Source organism: Mustela nigripes, chromosome 4 (assembly GCF_022355385.1).
Source record: "Mustela nigripes isolate SB6536 chromosome 4, MUSNIG.SB6536, whole genome shotgun sequence".
NCBI classification, from domain to species: Eukaryota; Metazoa; Chordata; class Mammalia; order Carnivora; family Mustelidae; genus Mustela; species Mustela nigripes.
The window spans coordinates 155,238,127-155,264,671 of NC_081560.1; the positions used below are offsets into that span (position 1 = coordinate 155,238,127).

The following is a 26,545-nucleotide window of genomic DNA, read 5'->3' on the forward strand; positions in this document are numbered from 1 at the left end:
AAGGTTTGGGTTCATAGGATAGCTAGCAGTCCATATTGATTAATTTTTATTAATAATTATTATTAGGAACCAGAAGCAAATTTACAAACAAAAGTCGTATCATCAGATGTTTTCATGGGTAAAGAAAATGGATGTATGAAGACACTGCTGGTGGGAGTATGAAGCATTACACTCTTCAAGGGCCAGATATTGTGGCAACATATTCAAATGACCAAAAATAGACTGGATGTTCCATTATAAGATGGTGTAGACTTGCCTGTCTGCTCCTTCCCTCTAATATCACTAAATACACTAGAAATAATCTAACAGGCAATCATAAAAGGATGCTATGAGGTGGAATAGGACAGCAGACTGGCCAGGAGGCACAGGACTTGAGGAATGGCTTTAGGAGTATGTTTCTGAGCTTCTTTTTATCTCCCATTTAGTCCATTTGGGTTGCTATAACCAAAATACCATAAGCTAACTAGGTGGCTTGAACAACAGAAGTTTCTTTCTCGCAGTTGTGGAGGCTGGGAAGTTTACGATGAAGGCACTGGTAGACGATGAAGGCACTGGTAGACGGTGAGGGAAGTAAAGGAAGGGGAGGGAAGAGGAGGAGAGGAGAAGGTAGAGAAAGGACAAGGCAAAATTATTCCTTGATACCAAAAGTACAATCCATAAAAGGAAAAATTGCAAAATTGGACGGCATTAGAATTAATTTTTTATTGCTCTGCAGAAGATCCTGTTAAGATGATGAGAAGACAAAATATAGACGAGGATGAAATATTTGAAGATCATATACCTAAGAATTTCTGTCCAGAACATATGAAGAACTCTTAACATTAAACAAATAAAATTGAAACCGTAAAAAGAAATGAACAGATACTTGACCAAAGAGAATATACAGACAGCAAATAAGGACATGAAAGGAGGGTCAACATCATTAGCCTTAGGGAATTGGAGAGCCCCAGGCAACAGGAAAGTACCAGGGAAATCATGGAGTAGGAGAAGTTCAGAACAGTGTTTATGAACTCCTGAGTTCCCTCCTGAACTCTATAGGTCTGACCCTAAACAGTGTATCACTGAAGAGATAGATCAATGTCCAGATCCCATATAGGCTACTGCATAATGCACACATGAAACTGACCAAAAGAACACCATCAGAGCTTTGTAAATGGAACGAACAACTGTCAGAACTCACAGATGGCTTGTTAGGACTTGCAGCTAAACAGCACTTACAGGAACATGCATAGCATTAAGTGCTTGTGTTAGAAAAGAAGAAAGGTCTCAGATTATTAATCTAAGCTTCAACCTTAAGATATTAGAGAAGAAGAGCAGAATAAAATCAAGGCAAGCTCAAGAAAAGAAATAATAAAGAACAAAAACCAAGGAAAATGAAGAGTAATAGAGAAAATCAAAACCAGAAGCTCATTCTTAAAAAAAAAAAAAAAGCCAATAAAATTAATAAATCCCTAAGAAGACTGACAAAGAACAAAAGTAGAGAAGATACAAATTACTAATATCAGGTATAAAGGTGATACTCTCACTACATACCTCAAAAGATGATAAAATGATGGGAAGGGAATCCTACAAATAATTCTATGCCCATAAATTTGGTAACTTAGATGAAATAAACTAATTCCATTTCATAATCAAAAAGTTCATTCAAGATGAAATAGATAAGTTATAGACTTATCTATAAGTTATAGTTATATCTATAAGTTATCTATAACTTATAGACTTATCTATGTTATAACTTACCTATATAGATAAGTTATAAGACTAGCCTTATAACTATTAAAGATAGCGAATATATTTTTATTTCATTTTTTTAAGGATTTTATTTATTTATTTGACAGAAAGAGACACAGTGAGAGGGAACACAAGCAGGGGAGCAGCAGAGGGAGAAGCAGGCTTCCTGCCAAGCAGGGAGCCCGATGTGGGGCTCGATCTCAGAACCCTGGGATCATGACCTGGACCAAAGTCAGATGCTTAATGGCTGAGCCATCCAGGCGCCCCAGAAAACAATTTTTTTAATCTATAGGCCTACGTGCTTCACTGCCAAATTCTTTTTTTTTTGCTTTTGTTTTTTTTTTTAATTTTTTCAGTGTTCCAAATGAAATTTCGATTCCACATCGATCAGTGGAACAGAATAGAAAACCCAGAAATATACACTCACAAATATGCCCAACTGATTTTTTATAAGGATGCAAGGTACATAAACCATACCCAGTGCTCTATGCAATATGTGCCCTCCATAATACTCACCACCAGGCTTACCCCATCCCCCCCCAAAAAAACCTCAGTTTGCTTCTCAGAGTCCAGCCAAATTCTATCCAACTTTTAAAGAAATAACCCCAATTCCATTTAATCACTTCCAGAAAATACAAAGGGAGAGAACACTTTCTAACTCATTTTATAAGGCCAGCCTTACTCTGACACCATAATCAGATAAAGACACAAACACTCTGTAGATCCGTATCTCTTACAAACACATATATAAAAATGCTCAACAAAACATCAGTGCATCAAATATAACAAAACAGTAAAAGAATACTATGCCATAACCCAATGGGGTTTATCCCAAGAATGCAATGTTAGTTCACTATTTGAAAAAGAAATCCATGTAATCCACCATATTAACAATCTAAAGACGAAAACCACATGATTATATAAATTGGTGCAGAAAAGGCACTTGGCAAAATTCAATACCCATTCATGATTTAAAAAGAATTTCCAGCTAACTAGAATGGAAAGGAATTTCCTCAAACTGGGAAGAGCATCTACAAAAAAATTAGGAATAAAACAATGATGCCCACACTCATCACTCCAATTTCACATTATATGATAAGTCCTAATAGTCCAATATATCAAGAAAAAAAAGGCATATAGCTGGGAAGAAAAAAACTGTCCCTATTTGCAGACAACATTATGGTCTATGTATAAAATCCTAAGAAATCATCTAAAAACAATAGTAACAAAAGCCTAAAACTAATAAATGGGTCTAGTAAAGTTGCAGGATATAAATACAACATATAAAAATCAAACATTTCTCTAAAAACTAGCAGTGAACAATTTGAAAGCAAAATTTAAATAATTGGTATTATTTGCAATGGCTCCAAATTATTAAATTATTAAAAATCTAGACATAAATCTAATAAAACATGCATAGGATCTGTAGGCTGAAAACTATAAAATGGTGATGAAAGAAACCAAAGAAAACCTAAGTAAATGGAGAGATATGGCAAGTTCACAGACAGGAAGACTCAGCAGAGCAAAGTTGTCAACTCTCTGCAAATTGATTTCGACTTAACACAATCAAAATTACCGCAGGATTTTTTATAAATGTAAGCAAATTTATTAAAGCTTATACCAAAAGGAAAGGGTCCTAGATGAGCTCCAACAATTTTGGAAAAGAGGAATAAATTTAAAGGAATCCCACCACCCCTTTTGAGACAATATAAAGCTACCATAATCAGGGGTGCCTGGGTGGCTTAGTGGGTTAAAGCCTCTGCCTTCAGGTCAGGTCATGATCTCAGGGTCCTGGGATTGAGCCCCGCATCGAGCCCCGCATTGAGCCCCGCATTGAGCCCCGCATTGGGCCCCACATCGGGATCTCTGCTCAGCAGGGAGCCTGCTTCCCTTCCTCTCTCTCTGCCTGCCTCTCTGCCTACTTGTGATCTCTGTCTGTCAAATAAATAAATTTTTAAAATCTTTAAAAAAAAAAAAAAGCTACCATAATCAACTGTATGGCCAAGAGTTAGACACATCGATCAGTGGAACAGAATAGAAAACCCAGAAATATACACTCACAAATATGCCCAACTGATTTTTTATAAGGATGCAAAGATATTTCCATGAAGAAAGGTTAGTCTTTCAACAAATGACATCAGAAAAATTGGTTATAACTTAAAAAACAAACAAACAAACAAAAAACCCTTAATCCAAACCTTACAGCTTACACAAAAAATTCAAAATAAAAATCATAAAGATTCGGGGCACCTGGGTGGCTCAGTGGGTTAAAGCCTCTGCCTTTGGCCCAGGTTATGATCTCAGGGTCCTAGGACTGAGCACATAGCATCGGGCTCTCTGCTCAGCGGGGAACCTGCTTCCTCCTCTCTCTGCCTGCCTCTCTGCCTACTTGTGATCTCTGGCAAATAAATAAATAAATAAACTCTAAAAAAAAAAAATTAAAAAAATCATAAAGCTTTAAGACTTTCAGAAGAGGGGCGCCTGGGTGGCTCAGTGGGTTAGGCTGCTGCCTTCAGCTCAGGTCATGATCTCCAGGTCCTGGGATCGAGTCCCACATCAGGCTCTCTGCTCAGCAGGGAGTCTGCTTCCCTTCCTATCTCTCTGCCTGCCTCTCTACCTACTTGTGATCTCTCTCTCTGTCAAATAAATAAATAAAATCTTAAAAAAAAAAAAAGACTTTCAGAAGAAAACAAGAGAAAATCTTCTTAACCCAGTGTTAGGAAAAGAGTTTTTAGTCATGACACCAAATACACAATCCATAAAAGAAAAAAAAATAATAAATTAGACTTGACAAATGTTTAAAACTTGGCAAAAGACACTGCTAACAAAAAGACAGCTGTAGACCAAGATAAAATGTTTGCAAATCACATATATGACAAAGGACTTATCCCAAAATATATAAAGAACTCTCTAAATCAACATTAAAAAAACAATCCAAATAAAAAGAAGGCAAAGGCTTGAAACCAAACTTTACCAAAGAGGTCACTGTATATGAAAGGCAATAAGCATATTAAAAGATATTCATTATTATTTATCATTAAGGAAATGTGAATTAAAACCAGTACATACCCACTAGAATGGCTAAAACGAAAAGTACTGGCAGTACCAAGTGATGATGAAGAGGAAGAGTACTGGAACTCTCTCCCTCTCATTGGTGGCAGGAAAGCAAAAATGGAGCATAACAAATAACATGGAGGACATAGGGAGATGGAGAGGAGAAGGGAGTTGAGGGAAATTGGAAGGGGAGGTGAACCATGAGAGACTATGGACTCTGAAAAACAATCTGAGGGTTTTGAAGGGGCGGGGGGTGGGACGTTGGGGGAGCCAGGTGGAGGGTATTATGGAGGGCATGTATTCCATGGAGCACTGGGTGTGGTGCATAAACAATGAATTCTGTTACGCTGAAAAGAAATAAATAAAAATAAATAAAGACATGTAAGTTTATTCATTTAAAAAAAAATAAAGTTGGGGCGCCTGGGTGGCTCAGTGGGTTAAAGCCTCTGCCTTCAGCTCAGGTCATGGTCCCGGGGTCCTGGGATCGAGCCCCGCATCGGGCTCTCTGCTCAGCGGGGAGCCTGCTTTCCCCTCTCTCTGCCTGCCTCTCTGCCTACTTGTGATCTCTCTCTCTGTGTCAAATAAATAAATAAAATCTTTAAAAAAAAAAGAATGTCAAATTTTAAAAAAATGGTACAGCCATTCTTGAAGTCTGACAGTTCTATTAGCCCATATGACCAACTCCTATGAATAGCTATTTACCCTGGCGTAATGAAACTTATGGTTACATAAAAACCTCCACACAAATGTTTATAGCAGTTATATTCATAATTGCCCAAAACTGGAAAAAACCAGTCCTTCCGTTAGTGAATGGATAGCCAACTGTGGCCTACCTATACAGTTGGATACTATTTAGTAATCAAACAGAAAGCATCAGTGATACACAGAACAATCGGGATGAATCTCAAAGGCACGATGCTTAGAGAAAGTAGCTATTACCGAGTTACAAGTCTTACGGGGTTCTACTTACCTGACACTCTCAAAACAAAGCTGTGGTGTGGAATAGCATGTCAGTAGTTAGCAGGGTGGGGTGAGGGATGGTTGGGATGGCTTCCTTGCATGAGTTAGTGCTTGGGAGAGAGGATTGTTTGATATCTTGATTGTGGTAGTGGTTACATCTATATTGTAAATCACAATATAAATATTCATAAGGATGCAGAGATATTTCCATGAAGAAAGGTTAGTCTTTCTACAAATGACATCAGAAAAATTGGTTGTAAATTTTTAAAAAACCCAAAAAAACAAAAAACACACCTTAATCCAAATCTTACACCTTACACAAAAAAATCAAAATAAAAATCATAAAGCTTTAAAACTTTTAGAAGAAAACAGGAGAAAATCTTCTCAACCCAGGGTTAGGAAAATTTATGTTGTATATTGTGCTGAGATAGAGACTTACACACCTCTTAAAAATGGGACCAGCGGAGAAATAAAAATTTGAAACTCTGTTCTGTACCAGTCACTTTGCATGTAATCTCATTAAATCCTTAATACTGCAAGATTGGTTATTAACCCCATCTTACAGACAAGAAACTTGAAACTCAGAGATACTCAGCAACTTACCTGTGACCTATCACAGTGAGCGGCAGAACGTGGAGTCCACCACCCAGACCCTTACTACACCTCAACACTGGGATGGTCAAGTTTGCCAGCAGTATTGTAAGAGGCTGGGAAAGAGAGGCTGTCCTGTTTGTTGATGTCATTTACATGTCTGGCTTCTGTCCACAGCCTTGCTGAGCTGGACCTGCTCAGCTCTAGTCAAGTGAACTGCAACACAATCACTGGGCCTCTTGGGCAGCACTGCTCTGCTTATATGGGTTGGACTTGTTGATTTTGAGGTATCAGAAAATACTGAACCAATGGGAAGCATGCTAGACTAAGACCCACCTGTGTTCAATTTTGATCCTTCCCTAGATAACTCAATCAACTTCCAGGAAGGTGGTGATGTCTCTTAGGAATGCATGTAAGCCCAGATACTAGGTCAACCTGAGCTTCAGACAGTACTCCTAATGACCTCTTCAGATGTCTCCATGTGACTGTCCACAGGTACCATGCCCTAAAAGCGAGTTCCTCACTACCCAGCGGAGCAGCCACCAAAATCCTCAGTGCAAGCCAGACACCTAGGAATCCAGGGATCTTTCCTGAAACTCCTTGTTCTCACAGCTCCCAGATCCAACATACCTCCAATGTTACCTGCTGAAGCTCCCTCTCTGTACCATCTTGTAGCACTCCTGTGTTAACCTCCTTCCAGTATTTACCTCTAGATTTCCTCCACATTATTCTCTACTCACCAATAAAGGGAATTTTCAAAAATACAAATCCTATCATGTTTTCCCAGCTAAACATCCTCCAAAGGGCTTTCCAGTATCTTGAGATAAAGACAGTATCTTAATGCAACCTCATCACCCGCCTCTCCATTTCCTTCTCTATCTTCCTCTGTAGCTTCCTACAACCCTCTGCCCATCCTGGCTCCAAACACACTGGCTTACACGTTATTTTGCTGCCTTATGCCACAGGGCCTTTGCAGATACATTCAATTCCTGCTGGCTGATTACACTCTTCTTCTCACTCCTACCTTTTGCCAAGTTAACCTGCTTCTTCAGATCATGCACCAAAGGTCACTTTCTTCCTTTAAGGAAGCCTTCCCAGACCTCCTACACTATAGAGCCAGACTCTTAAAGATGACCAAGGACTTTAAGGTTTTTTTTCAAGTAGGTTGTATCCATCAATTTTTATTATGTAAAAAATGAAAGTTTTAAAGTATTTTCATTAATTTGTTTTAAAAGAACACAAACTAGCCCATTACATGGCTAACATAAATTAATAGAAGCAGCTGGATTCTCTCATCTGTAGTCAGGCTACTGCACTACTGCACATCACAGAGCCTCTGGGAAACTCAGCTGTGCACTGGACCATACGCTCTTTTCTAAATTTTAAAGTCAATATCCACACCCCACAACCGGGAAGACTCATTATAAAGGTGACAGAATAAGCAATTATCCACAATAATCAAGCATTCATCCCTAATGAAAACTATTAAGCCAAAATTAACAAGAAAGTATTTTAATGATATTTTTGTAGCACAAATAATTACACTGAGACAGGTAAGAGGAATATGAAGGAATCTACAAAACCATAAATAATACTCCTTTAAATCCTGATGTAACCTAGATGCTGAGAATGAACCGGTGTCCTATCAACAGAGTTTCCATTTCTCTTCTCAAAGGCACAGTCTGGGCAATAAATCCAACAAAGAGGTCTTTTTGGGCTTCAATGCCCTGTGGTCATTTACAAGTACTGGAATATTTGAAACCATCCATCTCTGCAGATCCAAATGACAGTGTCTGTCTGAAGCTCATTTTGATGGCTCCTCAGGCCCCTTCAGGCTGGCCTTCTGATTTCTCCTTTCTTTCTGACCCTGAATTCGGAAGAGCTTTTTCCTGAGGTCCTTCTGTCGTTTCAGTTTCTCTTCTTCCTCCTTCTGCTTCACTTTGAAGTGTTCTTTATTGTGCAAGTGTCGTTGCTCCTTGGCCTTCTTCATCTTCTGACTGTGCACTGTACTCAGAGCATCCAGCAGTGCAAGGATCTGACAAGGACAAAACCCAGTGAGCATCAGAGTACTCAGACATCATGTTTTCCTTCTAAGAGTCAGGGGACATAAACACCTCAGCTCATGTATCAAACCTAGAATCAATCCATGATCCAAATGAGTATTAACTCAGGGAAAATTTATCCTAAACTAGGAAATCATAATTGCATGAAAGCATAAGTAGGAGCATATTTACTGAGTAAAATACTTAAATAGTGGCCTTCATCACAAAACTACCTTTGTTAATCACTGTGGATACTACATAAAACCAAGAGTGATTTGCCAGCTGGGTGCATACTAATCCCCATTAAAATGCATAAGACACAGCAAGACTAAACAACAGAAGGGAAATGGACTCTGGCCTTTCCTCGACCTTCCAGTTCTAGCACCTCAAGTAAGTCTGGCTCTTATCCTTTCCTGAAGAAAAATGAGAACGCAACACAAATATCAACTGTGCTACAGAAAGCATTATTTTCACATCGAAATGCAACGCGCAGGAAGCCATCTGTTGACAGTACCTTCCTCTCATGAGGTTCCCGTATGACGGCTGGTCTCAGCCTGTCCTTCGGCGTCTTGCCTGCCTTTGCTTGGGTCTTGGGTTTATTCTTAAATGGCAGGGCCTTCTGCAAGGCTTTTGGAATGTGCACTGAATTAAAATGTTTCTTTTGCCTCACAATTGGCTGAAAGGAAAAATAAAAACAGTGATGTATTTAAATTATGCTCTATATGCATCTAAAACTTGCCTAAAATCTTCTCAATGGATTGACTTTTCCACATGATCAGTAACACGAGTCTGCTGACCATAAGAAATGAGGATTCAATCATCCATCACAGGTGACTGCCTCAATGGATGTACATTGCTCTAGGCAAAACAGAGAAACACAGAATATACTTGTAATCCTCCCAAAAAATCAACTGTATCCATGTCTACAATATGAACTATCGGGATCTCAAGAGAGCAGATGAATATATCCAAAGTTTCTTTTAATGAAAAACCCACAACTTATTTTGGGGGCACTGAGGTAGTTTCTTTTAGGCTAATAATAATCATCTAGGTGTTCATCTTCACTATCAACCTCTGTGGATTCACTTCCTCTAATCAGCAGCAGCTCAAGTGTTCCCATCCGTGACTCTCATTAAAAAGTTTAACTTTATTGTTTTTGATGGAAGGCCAGCTGAGTAAAATGAGATTTAAATGACATATAAAGGCCAAACACTCTCTACATTCAGTTTTTAAGGTAATCTAATTTCTGTGCTTAAATTGAGATGACCAAAATTCTTAACCGCCTCAAAAATAGTAAGTAGAAAAGTCTTGCCCTAGATCTTTACCCTCAAGGTCAACACCAAGTATATAGAGAATATTTCTGGTATATCTTTAAATTTATTATCAAAGACATCATCCACAATAATATGCAATGTACTCTGTTTAGGAGAAACCTAAAATGCTTAGAATGAAGGAACTCGAAGAAAGCCATTCTGAAAAAAAGAGGAAGCACCACCACAAGCTTAGAGGTAGTTCTTGTAGGTACCATGTCCTATATTTTATTAGAAATTCATGTAACATGATTAAAAATTTCATTATTAATTACTTTATTAAAAAAGCAATGCCTGAAAATTTGTTTCTGGCAGAATGGCAGACTGATATCCTGAATCCCCTCTTATTATAAAACAATTTATATTTATCCTGCATTAAAACAAATCTTTCCAAATGCATTGCTGACCTGTGTAGAAAATAATGAAAGTTATCAAAGACCAAATTCCAAATGAAATGGGATTTTGAAAGACAGTGAGAACTTAAAATTAAAAAAATACTGACAATGCCAACTACTAGCAACTATTGTTGGTAGGAATCTAACCTAATCTACTATACCAGAATACTATAGGCATCATACAGTGAAAGCCAAACACACGCATACCCCGTACCTGGCAATCCCAACCTGGGGCGAGCAATGCAAAAGAAATGTGTGCACATGTACACCAAACAAGTCACGTGTAAGTGTTCGGGGCAGCATTTATAATGGTCAAAAATTGGAAATAATGTACATTAATGAATAAACTGACAGTATAACATAATAAATTTCTACTTGACAGGAACAACATTTGAATGCCTACAAACACATGAATGAATCTCATAAAACTGAAGGAGAAGAAACTAGGCAAATAGTATATGCTGTATTTTATAAAACTCAAGGACAGGCAGAACTAATGTACATGTCAGGAGTTCAGAGAATGCCTATCTTTGAGGTGGAGGTGGGATAGTGACTAGAAGTCACAAGCAGGCTTTTGCTGTGCTGCTAACTCTATTGCTTGATCCGGGTGATGGCAATTTGGGTGTGTTAAATTCATGAGCTGTATGCTTGTGATCCATGTATTTTTCTGTATTTATGTTACCACTTCACTACAAAGTTTTTAAAAATTTTCCCAAAAAACCCACTCATTGCTTTAATAAAAATTAGCACATAAATTTTTTAAAAGTAATACGTGTATCCGATGGGGAAAAAATAGTTTAAAAGAGTATATAATGAAAAGTTTGTCTCCTTTCCAACCCATGAAAACCCCTACTACCACCTTCTGGAATTCTTTCCAAAATATTCTATGAATATACATGTTCATTCAATTTAATGGTAGATTTCCTACTTGAAAATTCTTTTTTTTTTTTTTAAGATTTTATTTATTTATTTGACAGACAGAGATCACAAGTAGGCAGAGGCAGGCAGAGAAAGAGAGAGAGTGAGAGAGAGGAGGAAGCAGGCTCCCTGCTGAGCAGAGAGGATCCCAGGAACCTGGGATCGTGACCCGAGCTAAAGGCAGAGGCTTTAGCCTACTGAGCCACCCAGGCGCCCCCCTACTTGAAAATTCTTAACACAGAAAACATTATGTACAAAGCATCTGGATGACCCCATCTATGGAGCTCATGTGTTAAGTGACTATACCTTATACAAAGAATCCTTGTTGGGCTTTAGCTTGACACCATGGGCAAGCCGGAGTTGACCTGTGGTCCTCATTCCTGACCAGGTGTCTTTCTCACCAACTGGTTTCAACAAAGATGTTACTGGGTTATAGAAGGCTGGAATGGAGACAGGATACCAGGTTCTCATGAAGACAATATCTGGAAAAAGACACAGTTTAACATTTTCAAAAGAAGACTTATAACCATCTTGTCAAACAAAAGAACAAAACAATCACCCCCAACTTCTCTAGTTGGCGGCATGGTTTTTGAAATAAGACTTCACTAAGTAAACTACTCTTGAATATCACAAAACTTTTACTGGCTATGAATCACATGGCTCCGCACACAGCGTAACTCGGCATACTGCTAAGATGCTCCAATAGGGGAAAGCTGAACTCAATTCCAAGTTTCTAAAACCTGAACTAAAACCTCTACTCCTCACTGACTAGAAATCAATAGTGAACGGTAACATGCTGTTATGATTACACCATGAAGTTATATTTACCACTCATCAGCAACTTATCCTCAAAGCTGGCCCGGAAAGCTCCTTCTGGAGCCCGGAGTGCTTTCTTGATCTGTCCCCTTATGCCACTGACAGTTCGAATCACAGCACCTTCAAATTTGGCCACTTCCAAGGCAGAATTAAACATTCCCTATAGGTAAATGAAAAAAAAAAAAAACCACACAAAATCAGGTATTTTACTTTTTAGTTCATAAATGAGTCCTTGGTTAAAAAAAGAAAAAAACTTCTTTAATAGTGATAAAATAATCAAAATGTTTTTTCCCCACTAACAGTGGAATTACTAGGTCAAATGGAATACAATTCGATTTCATCTTCCCCAAAAAAACATTAATCAAGATTCTATTGTAGACTCATTAGCATGTTCATCACCGGTATCTTTGTAGAAGAAAATATTAAAAAGATATTTATCGGACTGAACTGGCCTAGAGAGCCTTTGCCATCATCAACCAGGCCTGGGCTGCAGCTCATATCCTATGACTTAAGTGTACATGTTCAGAAAATAAAGAGAGCTGAATAAATGCCAGTGACATTATTACCTGATATTATAAGAATATTTTATGATCATCTTAATTCTGTACTTTTATGGAATACCCACATAAGATTTTCAATAAATGTGACTCGAACTACCCTCCCACATTATACTGCAAAAAGAGCATCCACTTCTCCATACCCGTCAACAAGTATTTTACAAAATACTTTGTCTATTTTCCTTTTTTAAAAAATTCTGTCCATTTTTCTACTGAGCTGTTTAACAAACCTATGATTTTCCCCCTTTCTTAACACAATCCAAAAAAGCAGGGAAAAAAAAGAGTGAATGAGATTATGTTATTTTCAATATTAGCTCTGTCACAGTCTCACATGATATAAGGAATAGCCTCCATTAGTATGTATCTCTATTAATGTCACCTTAAAATTTTCTGAGCATATTTAAGTGACATAGAGACCAATACAAAGAAACCAAAAATAGCAATGACCAAGTTTATGAAAAATTTCACTCTTTTGAAAACATCAGACTATATTTTATAAGTATTTCATTCCTCCTTCAATAAAATATACATGTAAAATATGTGAGTATAAAGATATACAGACCTTAATGAATGACGTATTCTTGAAAATTTTATAAGGAAAGCCAGTTAGCTTTAATTTCTTCACAATCTTTATGGATTTATCCAGATCTAGGACAACTCCTGTAGCAGCTATCCGGAAATCAGGCTGGGAAGAACACCCAAAATTTGAATACAGGAATAATATCAGCAAGAGAAAAACTATTATTTTCTCTATGATACAATAAATCACCAAAGTACATTTCTATTTACAACCAGCTAAGAAAGAATATCTGAACTTGCAAAGCAGTATTTTAACAAAAGCAATCTAAAGCTATAGTACATGTAAGCCAAACTAATGCTGTCTTGAGTATTCTCTGGAGGATGATTTTGCAATAACATAATTTCAAAACAATGACCAATTTGGAATGGAAAGGAATATGAAAATTTGGTTACAATGTTTAAGGAAGTAAATTGTGGACCCCCAGGGCAAATTTCATCTGCTCATTATTCTGTTTTCTGTCAAATAGAGCCAATAAAACCTGCTCTGATTGACCAAATGAAGACTATGTGAACATACTTTGCTCAACCAGCATTACTAGGGAGTAGTCTTATGTCTAACTAGTGTCCAAAGTATCCTTAGAACCTAGTACAGTGCTTAGCACATGGTGAGCACTACTTATTTTTAGAAAAACAAGGTGTGCCTGGGTTGCTCAGTAGGTTAAGCAACCAACTCTTGATTTCAGCTTGGGTCACGATCTCAGGGTTGTGGGATCGAGCCCCATATCAAGGCTCCAAGCTCAGGAGGGAGTCTGCTTGAAGATTTTCTGTCTCTTTCTCTTTCCTTCTGCCCTCCCCACTTCATGCATACATACACAGTCTCTCTAAAGTAAATCTTAAAAAAAAAAAAAAAGAAAGAAAAAGTCCAAAAAATTTATAAAAATATAAAATGTCATCAGAATCATAATAAGTCTACCTCTTCATTCCCAAATCCTACTTAAAAAGATGTAGGAAAATTAAAAGCAAAGAGAAGTTTGCTACAAATACTAGAAATGAGTCATTTTGAACTTCAAGTTTCATGTACATATCCCATATTCAAGATATACTTCTCAAACACAATCTAGAAAATAAAACATTCAAAATATTTACCATTATGCCACTGACAGACTGTACTGCCAAGAATCCAGTTCCCTGTGGAGTAATCGGACCTTAAAAAGAATAGGAAAAAAAAAAGAAAGTAAATACAGTGAATCACAAATTTTGAATTCTGTTTTACATATGTACTTCAATCAAAAAAAAAAAGAGAGAAAAATCTTATGAATCGGAATTTCATGGAGAAAAACAAAACTATAATGGCTTAAATTAACCTATAAGTTGTTCCAATCATGTATTACCCCAAAAGGTTGCTCCACAATGCATGTGCTGTGGGGTATATTTTAGAAGTCTCTGTCTCCCATTGTGGTCTTCAATATAATAGAGTGGGATAGTCTGAAACCTCCTCCACCCTACAGAAAAAATGATTGGATCTCTGGACTTGAGGATTTTCTTATACCAACGATGTTTCTTCAGACGCATCTGAGGGAAGAAGAGATTTCAGTAAGATTAGTGGTGTAAGTATGTCCCCAGAACCCCAACTGCCAAAGCATGCAGCAAAGGGTACCTACCTGTACATATCCAACATTGCCTTCACTATTGCCCAAACCACCCAAAATGATTGGGTAATGGGGGTCAAAGTTAAGCACAAATTCACAGGGGACATTTTCTATTTCAATTCGAACATACATCCCAGGTCGAAAACCCTCATACTGAACTCTGGCTTCATCATCTTGATCTTCAAATTCTGCTCGGTTAAGCTATATACGAGAGAGGGGGAAAAAAAAAAACAATAAAAAACTCACAATGCTATTGTCTTTAATAAATCTAAGATTAACATTTTAAAAAATGAACACTTTCTCATAAAGGAACACAGACGTGATCACGCCTTATCCCATTTAAAAATAACATACCTTCTTATCTGTACAGTTTGTTTAGGATATGTCCCAACTCTTTTCTCCTTTGTTGCTCCAAGGTACAGCAAATGCAAACTTTAAAAGCAACCCTTAATGCTGGTCAGCCAATACTCTCAGCTTCCCAGTCCACTTTCTTTTCTTACTCTACAATATTTGATACTCAGTATCTCCTCCTCCGTCATCCTCACACTCAGCAGTTAACTGTTTCTTAATTCACTCAAAAACTAAGCAGTCTACAAGAATTTCTGCAGCCATCTCTCCTTCCAGGGTTTACACTCACATCTAGCCTTTTACTCTTATTATTATATTTATCATTTATTATTGAAATTAATTAAAATTAAACAAAAATTTTAAATTCAGTCCCCTGGTCACAGTAGTCACATTGATCAGTATCAACACGTGGCTAATGGCTACAAAAAAGACAGCACAGACAGACATTTCCATTATTGCGGAAAGTACTACTGGGCAGCTGCTATAGATTTATTTTATGCCAAACTTCACTTGCATGCTAGATATCATTCACTCTTACTGAACTTTATTCCAAGAGGTCTTGCCTGTTATTTTCTCACATCTTAACATCTTCTTTTGATTCTATTTCCAACTATTGCCCCATTTCTCTGCTTCTCTCTGAAGTAAAATGGCTTCTAAGTTTTCTATACTCAGAGTCTCTAGTTCCTCTGCTCCCATTCTCTTAAATCTCAGCTTGGACTTTAAGCCACATTCCATAAAAATGCTTGCCAAAATCATGTAGGGCCTCCACATTCCAACCCAGTTGTCAATTCTGTCTTCATTGTTAATACATCAGCAGGATTTAAAATAATTTATCCCTCCTTCTATAGTGGCTTCCTCATGTTCTCTTCAATTTCTTCTCTTTCCTGAGCACTGACTGCTCAATCCCCACTGCTGCTTCATCCTCTCCGCCCAGCCTCCTACAGTGGAGTACCCGCTGTCAGTGTTAGTCCTCTCCTCCCCTGACACCATGCTCACTTCCCAGAGCATCCCATCCACTTCATGGCTTTAGGTAGCATCTAGATGCTGAAGACTGTACATCTAAGTCCCTGGCCCCAACCTCTCTCCAGGGCTCCTCACTGACTACTTGAAGCTCCACTTGTCTGAAAGAGATCTCAAACCCAAGCTCTAAACTTTATCTTTTTAGACAAACCTGCACCAACCAGAGGCTTTCCTATCTTACTGACAACTCAATCCTTCCAGAAGTCATCCTTATTTCCTCTCACACACCCCACAGTTAATCTACTTTTGACCTACCTTTAAAAAGTATATCCAGAATTTGACTCTTTCTCTTTCACCTCCAACACCTCCCCAACCCCCACGGTGAGTCAACTTAATTTTACTGAACTCTTGCCACAGCAATCCTTTCAAAGGAAAGCAGGTCATACATGTCTCTCCTCTGTTCAAAACCTCCTGTGGGTCCCCATTTCACTCAGAGTAAAAAATTCAAAGTCCTTTAAAACAGGACACAAATCGTTTCTCGGCCTTTTGGCTAAGATCAAGTGTAAAACAGGACACAAGATGCTAGGTGATTTTAAGTTATAAATGGACTGAAGCAAAGACTTCAGAACTAGCTTTACATGTCTTAGTTACTTCTATCAAAGTCAGTACAGACTTAGAACCACTATGTTAATGACTAACAGGGAGATACTTTCTTTAAACAGATGAAAGCTTAGGTTGGGCAAAGTCCACCAACCTCATTTTTAGAAATCATATGCTTAACCTGCATAAGATGTATTAAAGTATATTCTAGCTTACAGGAATTATTGGTGTCCCCCTTGTCAAAACACAACTCCAACACTCACCATCCACTGCATAGATATCTTTGTGTCTCCTTAAGAGTGAGTTCATCAACTCAGTCTGTTCAGCATCTCAGGCAAGGGGGCCAGACCATCTTTGTTTTAGCATTCCACATGTTCCCTTTATCTCCACATCTGACCTGACACTTGAAATACCCTCTGAACTCTGACCAAGGTGAGTTTTTAGAAAAGCTTCCCTGGAGAGCACTTGTGTGTGTGCATAAGCACCAGTATATGTAAGAATCATCTACCCATTCAAATTATTTAATTACATTTCCAGGGAGCAGTAACCAGAATGCTAAGGCAATGCCTACATCTAAATATCACTCCACTGGGGTGCCTAGGTGGCTCAGTCAGTTAAGCCACTGCCTTCAGCTCAGGTCATGATCTCAGGGTCCTTGGGATCGAGCCCCACATCTGGCTCTCTGCTCAGCAGGGAGCCTGTTTCCCTTTCTCTCTGCCTGCCTCTCTGTCTACTTGTGCTCTCTCTCTGTCAAATAAGTAAATAAAATCTTAAAAAAAAAAAAAAAATCAGGAGTGCCTGGGTGGCTCAGTGGGTTAGGGCCTTTGCCTTTGGCTCAGGTCATGATGCCAGGGTCCTGGGATCGAGCCCCACATCGGGCTCTCTGCTCAGCAGGGAGCTGGCCCTTCCTCTCTCTACCTGCCTCTCTGCCTCCTTGTGATCTCTTGTCTGTCAAATAAATAAAATCTTTAAAAAAAAAAAAATCAGTCCACTGAGAGATCCTCAGCAGTTGCTTCCTATCTCAGCCATTTTTGCTTCCTCAATGCTTCATATACAATAGACACTGATAATCTTTCTGGTCAATTTCAGACTGAAAAAACAATCAGATGACTGCATGAATAAACACATTTATCTGCATCTTGACCTAGGAGTCCAAACCTGAGGCACAGAAGCAGGTCAGCAAGCAGAGACCTAAACAAAATTATGTACTCACAACACTGTATTACAGCCTTGAAATAAAGCTGATAGGATCCCAGTGTTCTCACCTGTGCCTGTTTATGCATTTCTCCTTTAAGATCATCAAAATATGTGCTTTCTCCTTCATCATATTCTGCATCAAACATCTCCTTCAATTTTCTCTTCTTATCCAAATGCTTTTTCTTGGCACTTTCCTCTGCACTGGGGTCAGTTTCTTCCTTAACTTCTTCTGCGTCTTCAATCTTAAATTTCCAGAAGAGAAAATTTTGTAAAAGTTTGTGGAGATCTTTTCTTTAAACATAAAAGGAGATTTTTAAAGTTCAGCCTTTGGCTCTAAATGACACGAGACATTTAGACATCTACATTGTGATACACTGTCACTCCTTTATCTGGTTGGGAATGTCAAATATAAATAAAAGTAAAAGCAAGTGTCCCCACCCAGATTCTCCCTAGACACTGTTCTAAAGAAATATTAGGGAGAATAGGGAATAGAGGAGAATGATGGCAAAAGGAACAGTGGAGAGAAAGATGGTGACTCAGGAGCTAAACTTTAAACGACTGAAGAATCATAAACACAAGAAGAGGTAGTAAACCCAAAAGATCAAAAGTAACAAACCAACAACTTTGATCTGTTCCCAACCTCCATATTTTTAGGAAGGAATCCATTTATTCTGTAATCTACAGAGATAATAAGTAAGATTCACATTGCTTAATATGGGCCTCTCTCATTACATATTGACCACAGATCAAAGACCAGTGACTGACAGCCAGTCATGATAAAAATCATACCTGAGTATCTGCACCTGGTTTTCCCTTGTGCACATCCCCTGTTTCCAGGTCTTCAAAGTCACCATAGAGCTCTTCTGGGAAAAGAACAACCAAATGTCCTCCATGAATAGGGCTTGCATATGACACGATAGCGCCACCCAGTGCACTGTGTACTCTGAAGCCCAAATTTCATTTTTACCCTTCTTATTGCTACACACTCCAGGAGAATCCTGTACTTACACAGGCTTCTTTTCCTCTTTGAAATGTCAGTATTTCATCACCTGTTCAGATGAAGCACATGGACCCAACCCATATTTCCTTACTTTACTTTGATACCCCACTTAGCCAAGAGCTATTTTTCCAATGCAGGTAGCAAACACTTTGCAGCAGGGATGCACAGAGAGATATATGCATGGCTTTGCAGGTGAGTCCCTAAGACCAACAGTGACATGAAAAAACTATGATTTGATTAATAGCACATAGGACAGAGTCTCAGTAGTAAGAGTAACACAATACAATGTATGGCATATCTAAGAAAAATCTTGGATTACATAAAATACAGGACTTAGAGTAATAGTGGTACCCAAAATAATGCTGAATCACATGAAGAGCTCATTAATCTGCTCATCCACTTGTTTTTAGAGCTCTAAGTTTAGCTCTGGCTCTTATCCTTAAAAGAAAAAGATGCTAAAACTCCTTTGGGAAGCAATATTTAGAAGTAGTATTTAGATAAAATATTTTCACATAAGAAAGAGCCAAAGAACCAAAGAGCCAAAGAAGATACAATAGTTGGGAAGATTCCATCTGTAAGAAAAACAAAAAAGGACAAAATGCTTGGGAATAAACCTTACAAGAAATGTGTCAAGAAACTTTATTTAAAAAACTTAAAGAACTTTAATATACTACCAAAGAACACATGGAATAGACATTAGCTAACACAAGGGCTTTACAGACAAGGCACTGCTCTAAGTATCTTATGTGCCTTAACCACATTCTTCAACATGACCCAATGAAGTAGGTGTGATTAATGCTATCTACTGAACAAATAAAGATAACCATGTATTTGAAAAAGAAGACTCAGTATCAGAAAGATGTCAATTCTCCTTTTATCACAGTTCTAATAAAACATGACCCAAGAAAAGACCCAAAAAACCTACTGAATGGGAGAAGATATTTGCAAATGACATACCCAATAAAGGGTTAGTATCCAAAATATATATATAACTCAGTACCAAAAAAACCCAAATAATTCAATTAAAAATGGGCAGAAGACATAACAAACATTTCTCCACTAACTAAGACACATGAAAAAATGTTCAACATCACTCATTGTCAGGAAAATGCAAATCAAAACCACAATGAGATCCAAATCACACCTGTCAGAATGGCTAAATTAAAAAACACAACAAACAAATGTTGGCGAGGATGAGAAAAAGGAACCTTTGTGCACTGTTGCTGGGAATGCAAACTAATGCAGGAAGATGGTTTGGAGGCTTCTCAAAAAATTAAAAATGGAACTATCATATAATCTAGTATTCCCACTATTAGGTATTTACCCAAAGAATATGAAAATACTAATTTGAAAGGATATATGCCTCCCTATATTTATTATTTAGCATTATTTACAAGAGTCAAATTATGGAAGTAGCCTAAGGACCCATCGATAGATGAATGGATAAAGAAGTGTGTGTCTGTGTGTGTGTGTATGTATATACATAAAATGGAATATTATTCAGCCATCAAAAAGAATGAAATCTTGCCATTTGCTACAACATGAATGTAGCTAGAGAGTACAATACTAAACAAAATAAGTTAGTCAGAGAAAGACAAATAACTCGTGATTTCACTCATATGTGGAATATAAGAAACAAAACAAATGAGCTAGGGAAAAAAAAAGAGACAAACCAAAAATCTCTCTTAACTATAAAGAACAAACAGATGGTTACCAGAGGGGAGGTTGGGGGGGGGTGGATGAGCAAAACAAGGGGATTAAGAGTACATTTGTCATGATGAGCACTGAATAATATATGTAACTGTTAAATCACTATATTGTACATCTGAAACTAATGCAACACTGTAAGTTAACCATATTGGAACTAAAATTAAAAAAAAAAAGCCAACAAAGATTTCTTGTCTGTAAAAGACAGTGTAGACTTATTTATTCTGTTTCTCCCAACTAAGTATAACCAACTCCAAAAAAAACACAAGACCCCAAGGAAAACAAAAGAACTCTGAAAGGTATAAAGAAAAAAAGGGCTGGTGAGGGTCCCCAGGACCAGAGGAATGACGTAATGGCTGGTGGCTCACTAGACCACAACCCACAGAAAGGCAATTCAGAACCACTGTTTCCCAACCCCAAAACTAGCAACAGAAGGGAGACCAGATAGACTCAATGTTCCCTCAGATCAAACTCAGATCTTAGCAGGAACACTAGGTTAACCAGGCAGCACTGGTTAAGTGGGTGCTTTGAAAGCCCCCCTGGCAGTAAGTGATGAGAGAACTGTTTGCCTTCCCTGAAGGGCCTGAATCTCCTTTCCTCCACCAAGATAAACCAGGTGGCCAAGGATTATTGGCAAAGGGAGATTCTGTGCCAGGCCAGAGGCTCTCCACCACCATCTAAAAACAATGTGTGCCCTGGCAGGACCAGTGAAGATACCCCTACAGCAAGAAAACTAGCCCTACAGGCCAAGACAACCTTCTCCCACCTAGCCACAACATGGGGGGCCCAGACTAGGGAAGCCCCTCTGTCTTCTCAGGCAGCACCTGCAGAGACCAGTACTAAGCAGATCAAAATAGCACCACAAAGGTTCTAAAGTTAAATTGTCATTGGAACCACAGCCCATAAAGTATATCAGGACCTGCACAATAAACAAGAGGACTGCATGACTAAAATAAAAAGATTACACAGGACCAATGTCTCCTCTAACATAAAACCCAAAATATGTACGATACAAGAGAAAATCACCTGTCATACCCCAATCCAGGAAAATCTTAACTGAAAAGTGAAGACAACTGACATGAACAATAAAATGAATCAGATTTTGAAACTATCTGACTAGTACCTTAAAGCAGTACAAAAATGTTTCATCAAGCACCTACAAATCCTTTGGCAACAACCAAAAAACTGAAAAACTCAGCAAAAAACCCTGAAGAACCAAAAGGAAATTATAGAACTGAATACAAGAAGAAATTTTAAAAGCTTGCTAGATGGACTCAATAGTAAGAGTAGAGATGACAGAGGATAGAATCAGAGAACTTGAGGTCAGATCAACAGAATTCATCCAGTCTGAACAACACACAGGAAAACAGACAAAAAAACAACTGAGCAGAGCCTCATAGACCTGTGGGACAGGAAAAAGATCCACCAGTTATACGATCTCACAAGGATACCTGGTTTGAAAGAAGTAATGACAGAAATTTCCTAAATTTGGTAAAAAACAGATTCAAGAAGGTGAGCAAATTTCAAACAGAGTAAACCCAATGAAATCTTCACCAGTCAAACTTCTGAAAACTGAAAAACAAATAATCTTGAGAGCAGACAGAAAGAAATGACAAATTCACACCAATTCAAAATGACAGTCCATTTCCCCTCTAAAATCAGAGGCCAGAAGGAAGTGGTACATTTTTCATGTGCTGCAGGAAAGAACTGTCAGCTATGAATTCTATATCCAGTGAAACTATCCTTCAGAAATGAAGAATTGTAAATAAAGACAATCTCAGATGGAAAACAACTACAGGAATCCGTCACTAGCATACCCATTCTTAAAACATGGCTGAAGTGAGGCACCTGGGTGGCTCAGTTGGTTAAGTGTCTGACTTCAGCTCAGATCATGATCTTAGGGTTGGTTCTGGGATCAAGTCCCGCATTGGTCTCCCTCTCAAGCAGGGAGGTCTGCTTCTCTCTCTCCCTCTGCTCCATATCTGTGCTTACTTACTTGGCTCTCTCTTTCAACTAAATAAAATCTTAAAAAAAAAATGCTCAAGAAAGTTCTTAAGGGGCGCCTGGGTGGCTCAGTGGGTTAAAGCCTCTGCCTTCGGCTCCGGTCATGATCCCGGGGTCCTGGGATCGAGCTCCGCATCGGGCTCTCTGCTCGGCGGGGAGCCTGCTTCCTCCTCTCTCTCTCTCTGCCTACTTGTGATCTCGATCTGTCAAATAAATAAATAAAATCTTAAAAAAAAAAAAAAAAAAAAAGAAAGTTCTTAAGTAGTGAGTAAATTATAAAAGAAGAAATTTGGGACCACTGGGAAAAAAAGAAAAAACAAACAAAAGATCAGAAATCTAGATGCATACAATAAAATAACGTTTTTCTGAGGAGTTTTTAAAATCATATTTGGAGACTGAAAAAAAATTATAGCACTATCTAATACACAAACCAGTAATACTTAAAAGGGGGAAAGACAAAGGGACCAAAGTAGGAGAAAAGTTTCCACATGTTACTCAAAATGATAAAATACTGGCACCAGTAGGCTATTATATTACAATAAGTGATGACTACAAAATCTAGACAGAGACATTCAGAAACACTGTAAACATATCAATATAGAAGAAAGAAAATGAAAACAGAGGAAAGACAGAAAAATTAGAATAAGAGTAAACAAACAACAAAACAGTAAAATATCAGACTTACACAATTCCATATCAATAAATACGTTAAATGTAAATGGCATAATATACCAATCAAAATACAGATTGACAGAGAGGATAGAGGCACATAACAAGAAACTCCATTTAGATTTAACAACCCAAGTAAGCAAAAATACAAGAAGGGGAAAGATATACTGTGCAACTCATCCTTTAAAAAAAGCAAGAATGGCTAAATTATTATCTCATAAAATAAATCTTTTTTTTTTTTTAAAGATTTTATTTATTTATTTGACAGACAGAGATCACAAGTAGGCAGAGAGGCAGGCAGAGAGAGAGAGAGAGAGAGAGAGAGAGAGGGAAGCAGGCTTCCTGTGGAGCAGAGAGCCCAATGCAGGGCTCGATCCCAGGACCCTGAGATCATGACCCGAGCCGAAGGCAGCAGCCCAAACCACTGAGCCACCCAGGTGCCCCTCTCATAAAATAAATCTTAAAGAAAAGAAAATTATCAGAGCCAGAGAAGGACTTAACTGAACTGTAACAGCTAAAATTTCATGGGCTACCTTGACATCCTTGAGCCTCACAGGGTCCAAAGGTCTAGCTGTGAGCAGGCCTGCCAGATATGGCCTCACCCTATGGGAAAGGATCCCTGTCTTGATAGCTCTTTTTTCAGTTGGACCACCCGCACCCCACCTATCCCTCAACCTAACAGGTTTGACTTTACCTCTCTGCCAGCCCATGAATTTATTCAAATACATTAATCACAACCTGTCAAGGGAAGCAATGGTCATCCTATGCTCATTTAGGTACAAAGCTCTTTCTCTCAAAGCCCCTGATTGTTCAGTCTCTGCATGGCATGCACTGTTCTCTTCCCTCAGGCTCTGAGTGTATGTGACTAATAAACTGCTGTCAACAGCATCTGCCCAGTGTCAGATATTGTGTGTTAGGCCATCCCTATAACCGTAGAGCTGGAATCTTTCCTTCACCAATTGCATGAATAAGAGGTGACCATAATACACAACAACAAAAGGATAAATCCACCAGAAAGACATAACAATCCTAAGCATATGTGCACCAAACAGAGCCTCAAATATAAGAAGCAAAAATTGACAGATCTGAAAGGGATAGATAAGTCCAAGATAACACATAGTGACTTCAATATCCTCCTCTTGGGAAATGATAAAATTAGTCAGAAAATTAGCAAAGATACAGAAGATTTGAACAATACAGCCAACCCAACAGAACCTAACTGACATATATAGAACATGATACCCAAAAACATCAGAATAAATAATTTTTAAAGCATCCACAGAACATCTGTCAAGACAGGGCACAGTCTGGGTAATAAAGCAAATCTAAACAAATATAAAACATGCATAATGAGTATAGAATACAGTGCAATTAAACTGAAAATGAGTAACAGAAAGAAGAAAATTCCTAAACATTTTGTAGTTTGTTTGTAAGTAAAAAAACATTAAATAATGCATGGATCAATGAGAAGTCTCACAGGAAATATAAAAATGCATAGAACTGAATGAAAATGCATACAACATATGAAAATACAGGGGGAGGCAGGGCAGACAAAGCAATTTAGTGAGCACTAAAGGCTCACGTTAGAAATGAGAAAAGGTCTCAAACCAATAATCTAAGAAAACTGAAAAGTACAAAATAACCTCAAACAAGCAAAGAACAGAAATAATAAAGAGAAAAAAAAATTGAAAACTAGAACACATAAATCTATGAGACCTAAAGCTGATTATTTGGGAAAAAACATCAACAAAATGAATAAACCTTACTAACGAAGAGAAAAAGGAGGAGGACACAAATCACCAATTAATTATCAAGAATAAAATGGGATTAGCACAACAGATCCCCTAGCCATTGGAAAGTTATTAAACAAATACTATGAGTATTATATTCAGAATACCTAAGCTAGCTTCTTGGAGAAGGTACTTCATGAAACTTTCACTTTGCCAAAAGCCTTTGAAATTCCTTGAAAACCATAAGAAAGTAAAATTCAGCCAAGACAGAATAAAGAGCCTAAATTATTTAAATTATCCTATAACCATTAAAGAAAAAAAACTTGTCATTATTATAAGCTCAAAAAAAGAAATCTCCAGGACCTCACCATTTCACTGGAAATTATACCAAACATTTTAAAAATTAACATTCCAGGGGTGCCTGGGTGGCTCAGTTGTTAAGCAGCTGCCTTTGGCTCAGGTCATGATCCCAGGGTCCTGGGATCGAGCCCTGCATCGGGCTCCTTGCTCGGCAGGGAGTCTACTCCTCCCTCTCCCATTACCCCTGCTTGTATTCCCTCTCTTGCTCTCTCTCTCTCTGTCAAATAAATAAATAGAAACTTAAAAAAAAAAAAAAGAAATTAACATTCCAATTCTACACACTCTCTTCCAGAAAACAGAAAAATTGGGAATACTTTGGAATCATTTTATGAAACCAGTATTACTGAAACCAAAACTAAATGAAGACAGTACCCAAAAAAATCCCCCAAAACAAAAAAATCAACAATGCTATAGACCAGTTTCACTAATATACTTATATGCAAAATTCCTTAACAAAATACCATCAAATAGGGACTCCTGGGTGGCTCAGTTGGTTAAGCGGCTGCCTTCGGCTCAGGTCATGATCCCAGCATCCTGGGATCGAGTCCCACATCGGGCTCCTTGCTCAGCAGGGAGCCTGCTTCTCCCTCTGCCTCTGCCTGCCATTCTGCCTGCCTGTTCTCGCTCTTTCTCCCTCTCTCTCTGATAAATAAATAAATAAAATCTTTAAAAAACAAAAACAAAAAATCTAAAACATTATTAAAAAAAAAAACCCATCAAATAAAGTTCAACAACATATAAAAAGAATTATATATCATGACCAAGTGGAATTTATTCCAGGTATGCAAAGTTGATTCAAAATTCAAAAATTAAACAATGTAATCCACTATATCAAAAGGGTAAAGAATAAAAAATTCGTAGGATCATATCAACTGACACTGAAAGGCATTTGACAAAATTCACCACCCATTCGTCATTAAAAAGAGAAAGAAAGAAAGAAAGAACACCTCTCAGTATACCAGGAATACAGAGGAATGGAGCACATAAAGAGCATCCACAGAGAAACCAAACTAACATCATATGTTAACTGTGAAAAATACTGAGAACAAGGCAAGATTCCTCTTTCTAATCCTAGTCATTATATAAGAAAAAAATTTAAATATAAATATATTCAATGTACATATAAATATAATCATAATTGCATAGCTGGGTATTTACCCCAGAAATATAAAAACATTAACTCAAAAGGATGCATGCACCCTTGTTTATGGCAGCATTATTTTCAATAGCCAAACTACAGAATCAGCCCAAGTGTCCACTGATAGAAAAATAGATAAAGATGATGTGAGGTGTGTATGTATGTGTACACACACACACACACACACACACACAGAGGAATATTATTCGGCCATCAAAAAGAATGAAATTTTTGCCATTTACAATGACACGGATGGATCTAGTATAACGCTAAGTATAACAGTATAACGC

At 37.9% G+C, this 26,545-nt stretch overlaps 1 protein-coding gene across 2 annotated transcripts in view; it reads right to left on the reverse strand.

Moving 5' to 3' along the window:
* Positions 1-7,832: 7,832 nt before the first annotated feature.
* Positions 7,833-26,545, reverse strand: part of BMS1 (BMS1 ribosome biogenesis factor) — a 43,903-nt gene continuing 25,190 nt past the window's right edge. The window contains exons 14-23 of one of the 2 annotated variants that reach the window (XM_059398064.1): positions 18,437-18,507; positions 17,716-17,889; positions 14,555-14,743; positions 14,285-14,465; positions 14,040-14,098; positions 12,937-13,059; positions 11,830-11,977; positions 11,308-11,483; positions 8,893-9,054; positions 7,833-8,371 (exon numbers count right to left, since the gene is read on the reverse strand). In XM_059398064.1, the coding sequence (XP_059254047.1) occupies positions 8,141-8,371; positions 8,893-9,054; positions 11,308-11,483; positions 11,830-11,977; positions 12,937-13,059; positions 14,040-14,098; positions 14,285-14,465; positions 14,555-14,743; positions 17,716-17,889; positions 18,437-18,507 (1,514 nt within the window). In that variant the 3' untranslated portion in view covers positions 7,833-8,140. Of the gene's footprint in view, positions 8,372-8,892; positions 9,055-11,307; positions 11,484-11,829; positions 11,978-12,936; positions 13,060-14,039; positions 14,099-14,284; positions 14,466-14,554; positions 14,744-17,715; positions 17,890-18,436; positions 18,511-26,545 lie in introns of both variants that reach the window. The other variant, XM_059398063.1, reaches the window with a different exon arrangement.